The following is a 10,484-nucleotide window of genomic DNA, read 5'->3' as shown; positions in this document are numbered from 1 at the left end:
ACTCGGCACCACGTGAAGACTCAGCCAACCCACAAGAATCCTCCACCGTCCCATGATGCACCACTCCATTCCAGCTGTAGAGGACAAGTCAGTCCTGATTTCCGGCCTCCATTCGCTCGCAGTGGTTGGTTGCCCTAACGACTAGCTTGTCCCAGCCTCTAAAGTGCGTCACTTCCCCTTATGCCAGCCTTGATAATTGGCGCGCCTGCGCAGAATGAAAGCCAGGCGGTCTGCGCAGGCGTCTCAGTTGGTGGGGGGGCGGCACCGGGAGGCGCCGTGGTGCGCAGGCGCAGCCGTCGGTGGGTCCCGGGTTCGGCTGCGTGAGAGGTGAGTCGGGGGGTTCGGCGCAGGTCCGAATGGGCCTGAGGTCCGCAGTTCGGGGCGTCTGGGGCTTCTGGGGCTCCTGTGCCCGTAGGAAGACGTCGGTCCGGGACCGGGGTCGCCATGATTTGCGGAGTGCTGTGAGTGGGCGGCGCGGAGGGGAAACTGAGGCCAGACCGCGTCGGGCAAGCCCTTGGCTGCTCAGGTTTCCTTCCTCTGGACTCCAGGCCTATGAAATGCGGATTAGGAGGCCCGGGGGTGGATAGCGGGAGGCATAGCGCCCCGCACGCAGTGAGCACTTGCTGGGTGTCCGCTGTGTCCCGGAAACATGGTCTTTTTGAATCGGGGCCCCGGTCCTTGGGGTTCAAGTCGGGGCTCCCTGACCCGGCTCCTCCACTGTCCACCTGGGTGACCTTGACCAGCCTCTTGGCTTCTCGGAGCCTGTTTCCCCCTCCAGATAACGGGCGTCGTCACAGTCCCTGCATGGGGTAGGGGGACTTCCCGTGAGGACTAAAGCCGCAGGGCCCCCAGCGCGAAGTGACAGCTCCAAGAGATCAGCAGCGGTTAGTCCAATTTCACGAGGACGACCTCTGCCTGTTGTGCCGGAGACGGGGGCGAAATCTGGCGCTAAGGACCGGCTCGTCCACCTCTCGCTGGCTCTGTGAGCTTGGGCAAGTCGCTTGCCCCCTCCACGACCCTTTCCTGCCACGAATAGGGGCTGTAGAAGTATGTCTCTTAGGGTCTTTATGAGGTTAAGTACACGTGGAACCCTCTTTCATTAGGTTCTTGCTACTTGTCTAGAGCTTCCTAGAGGACAGATGGTTTTGTTATCAGATGCCAGGAAATGCGTGAGCACTCTGCATCTCCGCCCAGCAACGTTTCCCATTTTCTTTTGTTTCTCTCTCTGGTTATTTGTTTTGTCTGCTTTTCCTCTTCCTAGGCCAGGCATTCTGTCCTCAAAGGGAACACGGGGCCATGTCTGGGGACGTCTATGGCTGTCACAACCAGGGGCGCTCCTGGTATCAAGGGGGTGGTGACCAGGGATGCTGCTCCACAATCCACAGGATGGCCCCACGGAGAACAGTCTGGCCCTCAATGTCCACAGTGCTAAAGTACGTCCTACCTCAGACTAGTGGTTTTTCACCCGTGCTGTCCAGAAGGGGTGAAGGGTGTGAACCCCCAAGAAATCACATGCAAGGTTTGGTGTGGGTGTCCACATTTGTGGGTAAGGAAAGGGTATTTTGGAGTTTGGAGCTCTAGGAATCAGGTTGCGCAGGTTCAAAACTGCAGATATGCATCTTCCCTGGATGACCTTGGAGGTTGCTCCCATCCCTCTGGGCCTCAGTTTTTTATGCTGTACAGTGGGAGTTTGATTAAACAAACGGTGACCAGGGGGCCAAATCCCACTGCAGCCTCTTTTGGCGGGGAGGGATCTAGTTCCCTGACCAGGGATCGAACCAGGACCCCCTGCATTGGGAACATGGAGGCTTAGCCACTGGACCACAGGGAAGTCCCTGCAGCCTGTTGTGAATGAGGTTTTGTGGGATAGAGCCCACTGGATCACACACATGTTACCTGGCACCTGGGAAGCTGAACGTCCTCAGCCTGGCCCTTTTCAGAAGATGTTTGCTGACCCTTGAAATAAGCAAGTGTGGGTAGAGTATACAGCTCAGGTTTGTAAGTGCGGGGCACTCCAAGGATTTCATTCAGGGCTTTATAATTAAGTCTTCCTGGAAGGGTAAGTGGCCCTAAATTGGGTTAAGCACTGCCCTGTATTGAGAGCTATAGTCTTTTCTATACATTTTTGTTATTGTTTGTTTATTTTTGGCTGCACTGAGTCTTTGTTGCTATGCATGCGCTTTCTCTAGTTGCAGATAGCGGGAGTTCTCTCTAGTTGTGGTGTGTGGGCTTCTCATTGTGGTGGCTTCCCTTGTTGCAGAGCCAGGGCTCTAGGGCACCTGGGCTTCAGTAGTTGCCGTTCACAGGCGCAGTTGTTACGGTGCTTGGGCTTAGCTGCCCAGCCACATGTGGTATCTTCCCGGACCAGGGATCGAACCCATGTCCCCTGCATTGGCAGGTAGATTCTTAACCACTGGACACCCAGGGCATTCCTGAGACTGGGGTGTTTTTAGTGAGAAAATGGAAAGGTGGATGGAGAGCCAGCAGGGCTTCTGAAGGCACCGGGAGGAACTGGCACTGGGTCCCTGGCCTCAGCCACACCCCAGGGCCATTGTCCATTCCCGGCCAGTCTCCTGCTTGCACCCCATGCCTGCAGCCAGTGCCCCTGCAGCCTTCTGGGCCTCACAAAGCCCTTGCTGTTCTTGTGAGAGAGAACGGTCCTGCTGAGGATTCTGTTCCCCAGCCAAAGCCTGACAATTCAGAATTGTTCCCGAGCCCCTAGTGCCCAGTAGCAGCTGAGGAAGAGCATGTGCCAGCGTTTCTGTACTCACTTTGCTGGGAGCAGGAAGGTGATGTGGGCCATCCAGAGGGAGGAGAGTGGCCACTCGCATGGACTGCCTGTGTCCAACAGGTGCCAGTCCCACTGCAGACTCGCAGTCTCTTGTCTGCAGTCCTGAAACCCAGCGTGCATGTGTGCTGAGTTGCTTCAGTCGTGTCTGATTCTTTGCAACCCTGTGGACTGTAGCTCTCTGGGCTTCTCTGTCCATGGGACTCTCCAGGCAAGAATACTGGCATGGGTTGCTGTGCCCTCCTCCAGGGGATCTTCCCGACCCAGGGATTGAACCTGCATCTCTTCTGTCTCCTGCATTGGCAGGTGTGTTCTTTACCATTTGAGCCACCTGGGAAGCCCTGTGTAACCCAAAATACTTGGCGAATGCAGGATTTGCTGAAAGTTCACAGCCGAGTCATTTGGCCAGAAAATCTGCCCTTTATTTTTCCCACTTGGTGTGTATCAGTGACTTTCAGCTGGGGGTTTGGTGACGTCTAGAGACTTTTGTGATTGGCAACACCCTGGGTAGGGTGGGGGGATTTTCCTGGGATCGAGGGTGTGAGGGAGAGGGATGCTGCCCCATCCCAGCTCCCAGGATGCCCCCTGCACAGTGACCTGAACCCTTGTCAGCTATGCCGCGGGGGAGGGCCCCTGCACTCACATTTGAGAAAAATACTGCGTTTGATGCCTGCTCACACTGGACACCACAATAAATTCCCGACGGTCAGACAGTATGAACAGGAGGGCCCCAGTGTCACCTCCCCACAGTGGGTCACCTCCCCGCCCTTCCACTCAGGTGTGTATTTAAATATTATCAGGGTCCCAGGACCTCAAAGGTCACATGGTGATGGAACCCAGTCTTGTCCCATCCCACCCCACGCCCTCTCCCAGAAGATGGATGCAGAGGGTGCTATTAAACACCCTTCAGTGCACATTCTCCCCAGCCCCCCATGTCTGTAGAGCCTGGGGGAGACACCTGCATGAGGTGCTAGAATCTCCCTGCAGCCTCCATTACCCTGTTTCATAGGAGAGAGTGAGGACATCCACTGGGCGCCCTTCAGATGGGGCGCAGAGCATCTCAGCTCTGAGGCAGCGGGTGACGAGGAGCTGGCCTCAGATGGAGACTGCTGGGCCTGAGGCATTAAGATTGTAGGGCCTAGCATCATCCCTGGGTGGGCTCCAGGGCCCTGGTCTTGGCGCTCAGTACGTCAGATTGGGGGCCAAACCTTGGGATAAGGTCCTGTCATAGACCAGAAGAAGCCCTGGAAGTGGGAAACCAGGCATCAGTGGCCTCAAGGGAGGCATCTGTCAGGGGAGAGGGCTGTTAGCAGCACATGCGAAGGTCCTGGGGTATGGTGGGGGGTGGGGCTGGAAGAACTGAGAGTGTGCAGGGAACACATGTGACTTTGTCTCTGAATTCCCTGGACCCCCAGCAACCCCTCAGAGTCACTCCCTCCATCCTTACAGCTTGCTCACATAGACATCAGGTTGCCCTTTATTTTCTTAAGTAAATGCCTGTTGTCACAGAGGCCACATTTATTCCCTGGAAGGGAAAGCAGACCCCCCGCCCCGTACCCTCCCAGCCCAGCATGAATCTCCGTGACCTAGTGCTGCCTCCCATGGGTATGACGGGGGGCCATGCCCCAAAGTGCTGCCTGGAACACATGGGGGAGCCCCAGCTACCCAGTCCTGTGACATTACCATGTCACCTTGACATGTGATCCCCCTCTGGGAGACCCTGACACCCTTCTATCCAGTTCAGTGAGAAGTCAGCAGAGGGGTCGGGGGTGAGCTGGTAAACATGAAGGCCAGGTGGTAAATTCTCTGGGGTTTGGGGGCAGTGAGGAAAACCAAGCATATTATGGAGGCACTTCTGTAGCATATGAATGCAAAAGACATTTTTAGCTAAGTGGATGGCTGCCAGGTGTGGCCCTTGACTCTTGATTTAGAGCAGAATATACAAAAGGACTAGGGTCCTGGGGTCTCAGAGGTCTGCATCCTAAGAGGACCACTTTGAGTGTTGAAAACAAGTTTTTTTCTAATTACAGTAGAATACACATAATGTAAAATTCACCATCCTAACTATTTCAAAGTGCACAGTTCAGTGGCATAAAGCACATTCAACATTGTCATGCAACCATCCCCACCCTTATCTCCAGAACTTTCTCTTCTTCCTGAACTGAACCTCTGACCTCATTAAACACTGACTGCACTCCCCTAGCCCCTGGCCCCACTATCTACTTCCTGTCTCTATGGATCTGACTCCTCCAGGGACCTCCTATGAGTAGAGCAAAACAGTATTTGTTCTTCTGTGTCTGCTTCTCTCACTGAGCATCATATCTTCAAGGTCTGTCCAGGTTGTAGCAGGTGTCAGAACCTCCTTTCTTTTTAAGGCTGAGTAATATTCCACTATGTGGATGGACCACACTTATTGACCCATCGTCCATCCACTGACATTGGGTTGTGTCCGCCTTTTGGCTGTGGTGAATGAAGCTGCTGTTTGCAAAACAAATACCTGTGAAAACCAGGTGGTGAAGATCGGGAAGACAGGGAAGCCTGGTGTGCTGCAATCCATGGAGTCGCAAAGAGTAGGACACGACTGAGCAACTGAACTGAAAAACCAGAACGTAGTTGACATTTTGGGTGGCAGCTCGCTGGTTCAGCTGGGGAATATGACTCAGTGTTGGGGGCTTCACTGTCCTCTGAGCACGTGAGCTGTGTGGGTTGGTCTCCATGGCCCCTGTGTTGTTCCTAAGATCCTGTGGCTGCAGTGCTGGCCATCTGCCCTCTGTGCCCTGGCCCATCCTGACCTTAGACCTCCCGGTTCCAGGGATATGCTTGAGCCAAAGGCACTTGCTTGGTAAAGGCTCATTGTGTCCAGAAATGGGGGAGGAAAGTCATTCCACTTCCCCCACCCTGAAGAGCTTTGGGGAGTGGGATGGTGGCCAAGATGCCCTGTCCAGCTGCATAAAACACCACTTCTTCAAGTTCACTTTTTAGAAATTGAGATATTCACATCCTATAAAATTGAGTAGACTTCAGTACATTCACAGTGCTGTGCAGCTGTCACCTCTACTTCCAGAACATTCCGAAAGAAGCCCCAGTCGCTGACAACCGGGGACCCACTCTCTGTGTCTGTGGATTTGCCTGTTCTGGACATTTCCCATCAGTGGAATCGCACATTGTGTGGCCTTTTGTGTCTGCCTTCTCTCCTTTCTTTAAACTGTCAGTGATGTAGTTTTCTGCAAACCGGAAACAGGGCCCTAAGTGCCTCCAGGGTCACATGTCTTGAACCTGAGGGCCGAGGGTGGACAGCACCCACCTGCTCTCAGCCAGTGTGCAAACCCTGGGGCTTAGGACTTGCTCTAGTTTGATTTACCTGTCACTGACCAGTGATGGGTTAGTGATAAGTCGGCCAGGAGGCTGCCCCTCGATTTCTAGGCCACGCAGGCTGTTCACCCCATGGGAGCATGTTAGGGGAACCAGGATATTTCACACTGCACATCCCAGCTGCCAGGTCAGCCCTCCGCAGCCCTGGCAAACATGGGCTGCCCCCTCTGAGCCTGTTTACTCTCTGACTGGGAGGTGGTCCCCTGCAGGGGGCAAAGCTGCAGGGATGTGAAGTACCTGGCACATCATGGCACTGTGGGGGCCTGCCTTCCCAGCCATGACAACCATAAGTGTCACCAGGGTGTCCCGGGAATGGTCACACAAAGCCTAGGAATACAGCAGGGTGTGCCGGAACCCAGAGGAGGCCCTTGGGCGGCCTGGAAGGGAGGCAGTCAGTGCCCTCTGGGCCTTTGGTCTGCTCAGGCCCACCAGCTGGTCCTGTCTGACCCTCATGGACAGTGCTTGTTCCCCCAATGTTTGGGACTTGGAATGTCAGAATGTTTTCTTGTCCTGAGTGTAGAGAAGCAGCAGGTAGGGTTGTGGCCCACCCTCTGTGTCCCTGGGGAGCCCTGTGTATCCCATCCAGCTGGTGAGGAGTGACGACCACTGGGCCCAGGGCCATGTCACCCTGAGGCAGGAATCAGGCAGGACTGCCAGGGGCTCTGGGTGGCCTCAGTGTCCCCTATGTGAAATGAGGAGAATTAACTTTCCTGCCTCTCTCGTTGAGCAGATACAGCTAGCCAGTGAGTTCAAGTGGCTCCTGCAGGGTGGGGTGTGTTGGGGCCTGGATGGTCTGGGGCAAGAGGTGCACGATGGTGGATGTGGGGGCAGAGGGGGAAAGGCCTGGCTGTCCCTGCCACCCTGTCCTCATGCCCTGAACCATGTCCGCAGATCCTGAAGCCCCCAGGCCTGTCTCCTTCTATGTCTGCAGGTCCTGAAGCTCCCAGGCGTGTGTCCTCCCACCTCACGATGGACAACAAGAAGCGTCTGGCCTACGCCATCATCCGCTTCCTGCACGACCAGCTCCGGCATGGGGAGCTCTCGTCTGATGCCCAGGAAAGCCTGGAAGGTATGTGGGGGGTCACTGGTCTCCCTCCCTCCTTGGAGCTTGGGTCCTCTGCCCCCTGCTGCCAGCTACTTTCCCCCATCCTCCTCCTTCCTTCCCCCATCAGTGCCCAGGAGCTTTGTGGGGTGAGTGTGATGGGCCGGTCCCCGTCCTCTTTCACAGGGAGGGACGCTGGGCCCCCTGCTGGTTTTCTGTCACTTGCTCTTACAGTCAGGCACAGCCCCCTAGGGTTCTGAATCCCCCCCCGAATGTGTGTCCCTATCCACCAAAGATGGAAATGAGGCTGAGGACCCCAGGCCAGACCCAGCAGTCAGACCACCTGGGCGGCCCCAGCATTGTGACCCCACAGACAGCCCTGAGGTCACCATCTGCTCCCTGCTAGGCAGGGATAGCACTGTCCCCTCTCCTCCCAGCCTCATGGCTCGAGGGGTAGGTCCGTCCTCTACTTCCCCGAGGAATCAGAACCACAACCGATGCATTCCGAGGCCTTGGCAAGCTGGCCCGAGAAGGGAAGCTCGAATCTTGCCTGCCAAGATAGCAGTCTCGGGGCTGAGGTCAGCAGAGTGCACCTCCATTCCCCTGGCAGTGGCCATCCAGTGCCTGGAGACCGCTTTTGGGGTGACGGTGGAGGACAGTGACCTTGCGCTCCCCCAGACTCTTCCGGAAATATTTGAAGCAGCTGCCGCAGGCAAGGTGAGCCTTCAGGTCCCACGGGACCATGGGTCGGTCGCAGAACAAGGGCCTGAGTCACCCCCAGAGGCATGAAGGGTGCTGAGCTGGGTGGGGCAGGGGGACGGTGGTTTGCTACTACCTCTCCAGCAACTCAATTTCGCTTTGGGGACAGGAGCTGCCGCCAGATCTGAGGAGCCCCCAGGAAACCCCGCCTTCGGAGGAGGACTCGGCGGAGGCAGAACGCCTCAAAACTGAAGGTGAGGAGCGCCCCACAACCTGGTCTCCAGATGCTGCAGGAAGTAGAAGCCAGCCGGTCCGTCAGAGTAGATGGCGAGCCAGCCTTGGAGTCGGGGTCAGGGGCTTCTGCATGGATGTGGAGACATAGAGAAGTCAGACCCTCAGTGGGAGGGATGTAAATGGCAAGGCCACTGTGGACCTTCCCAAGTGGTTAGAGTGACCACATGACCCAGTGGGTCCTCCCAGGGGTATGCCCAGAAGGTGTGCAAACACATCCACAAAGGTGCTTGTGCACTTGTGCTCATAGCAGAAACCATTGCCTATCAGCCGATGAGTGGCTGCACACGTGTGGTCTCTCCACACTCGGGAATGTCACTTAGTCCCAGAAAGCGGTGAAGCACTGACACTCGCTACCACGTTGACAGACCCTGAGGACACGATGCTCAGTGAGAGAAGCAGACACGGAAGGACACACAGGGTGTGATTCCACTGATGGGAAATGTGCAGAGCAGGCCGATCCGCAGACACAGAGAGTAGGTTCCTGGTTGTCAGGGACTGGGGAGTGGTAACAGCTATTGGTGCTTATGTTCAGCTGATGGAGTGTACTGGAGTTAGTGGTGATGATTGGGCCACTCTGCACATACTAAAAACTGCAGAATTATATAGTTTTAAAGGGTAGGATTGTGGTATATGAATTCCATCTCATTAAAACTGGGCTGTTTCTGAAGGAACGAGCAAGAGTGATGGCATTTGAGGCTTAGCTTCCCAAATGGCGCAGCCAGGGCCACGACAGTTGGCACCAGCCTGACCTGTGTTTGAGTGTCACGTCCTGGGCCCTAAAACCCCATCCCCTCACAGGGAAGCCAAGAGAGCCAAGAAGGCTGCCTCCAACCCCAGGATGGATGTATCCTTTCCTTTTTCTTTAGGAAATGAGCAGATGAAAGTAGAGAACTTCGAGGCCGCTGTGCACTTCTATGGGAAAGCCATCGAGCTGAACCCTGCCAATGCCGTCTACTTCTGTAACAGGTGCAACCTGGAGTATAGGGGAGGAGGGAGTTGCTGGCAGGGGCCTGGGCAGGCTGTGGGAGAGAATGGGGAGAGTGGTCACACCCAAGGCTGGGATGGCGATGCCTCAGCTGCCATCCTAAATGACACACCTGGCTGGGTGGGTAGCCAGGCGTGAGTGAGCATGAGCAGGTACCAAGCATGGGCACTCAGCTTGCCAGGGCCTCCCACTCTCGGCGACCCTGCCTCTGCCCCACCAGGTAGCCAGGGAGACCGGGCGAGGGGCTGCGAGGAGGAGCTGGCTCCCCGACCTTTCTGCTTGTCCTCCCCCAGAGCCGCAGCCTACAGCAAACTGGGGAACTATGCAGGGGCAGTGCAGGACTGCGAGCGGGCCATCTGCATAGACCCGTCCTACAGCAAGGCCTATGGCAGAATGGGGTGAGTGTGCCTGCCCATCCACCCCTCGGACACCTTCTGCCCCGGGCGCTTGTGTTAGGGACAGAGCCCCACACCATCCCAAGTCCAGGCTGACACCTGAGCTTCTGACCCCCTGGCGTAAGTCACAGTTCTTATGACCCCTCCCTGGGCTCAGCGATTCCCCATGAGGCTCACAAAAGTCAGGAGGACATGTCATTTAGGTGATTTTTCTTTTTTTAATATCTCTTTGGCTGTAATGGGTCTTAGTTGTGGCACATGGGGTCTTTTAGTTGTGAATTCTCAGTTGGGGCATGTGGGATCTAGTTCCTGGACTAGGGATCAAACCCAGGTCCTTTGCATTGAGAGTTCACCATCTCAGCCACTAGACTATCAGGAAATTCCTGTGTCATTTAGTTTAATCAGCTTTTTGTGAAGAAACAGATGGACAGCAGATGCAGAGACATGGAGGGCGAGGCTGGGGAGGGTCCCAGGCAGAGCATCTCTCCTCATGGGGTTCAGGGTGCACCCCACCTGGCACTCGGGGGGTCATCAGTGGAGGTGGGTTTTATAACTGTCTCTAGCACTTCCCTCTGTGGATGTTGGGGGTGGCTGGCTGGTGTCCTGGCCTGCAGCCCATCCTGAGGCGCCTCCTTGGCATGAACTCCCGGGTAATCCCGGGATGCACCTGAGACCAGCTCTGCCAAGCAGAGAGGTAGGGTTCTGACCCCCCACCACGAGAACTGGGGCTGCCTCCCGGACCCTCCCCCATGCCCTCCATCCCTCCATCTGCAGCCTGGCACTATCCAGCCTGAACAAGCACACGGAGGCCGTGGCCTACTACAGAAAGGCCCTGGAGCTGGATCCCGACAATGAGACCTACAAGTCCAACCTCAAGGTGGCTGAGCTGCGGCTGAGAGAGGCACCCAG

General features: G+C 55.9%; 1 protein-coding gene across 1 annotated transcript in view; it reads left to right on the top strand.

The window, feature by feature from the left end:
* Positions 1 to 229: 229 nt before the first annotated feature.
* SGTA (small glutamine-rich tetratricopeptide repeat (TPR)-containing, alpha) overlaps positions 230 to 10,484 on the top strand; it is a 14,361-nt gene continuing 4,106 nt past the window's right edge. Inside the window, exons 1-7 of the mRNA XM_010863629.1 lie at positions 230 to 327; positions 7,092 to 7,229; positions 7,813 to 7,919; positions 8,071 to 8,155; positions 9,062 to 9,161; positions 9,474 to 9,578; positions 10,350 to 10,483. Of these exons, the coding sequence (XP_010861931.1) occupies positions 7,130 to 7,229; positions 7,813 to 7,919; positions 8,071 to 8,155; positions 9,062 to 9,161; positions 9,474 to 9,578; positions 10,350 to 10,483 (631 nt within the window). The 5' untranslated portion in view covers positions 230 to 327; positions 7,092 to 7,129. The remainder of the gene's footprint in view (positions 328 to 7,091; positions 7,230 to 7,812; positions 7,920 to 8,070; positions 8,156 to 9,061; positions 9,162 to 9,473; positions 9,579 to 10,349; position 10,484) is intronic.

Source organism: Bison bison, unplaced genomic scaffold, assembly GCF_000754665.1.
Source record: "Bison bison bison isolate TAMUID 2011002044 unplaced genomic scaffold, Bison_UMD1.0 scf7180017864492, whole genome shotgun sequence".
Classification (NCBI taxonomy): Eukaryota; Metazoa; Chordata; class Mammalia; order Artiodactyla; family Bovidae; genus Bison; species Bison bison.
The sequence above is the reverse complement of the archived record's forward strand: the minus strand, read 5'-3'. Positions and strand labels throughout refer to the sequence as shown.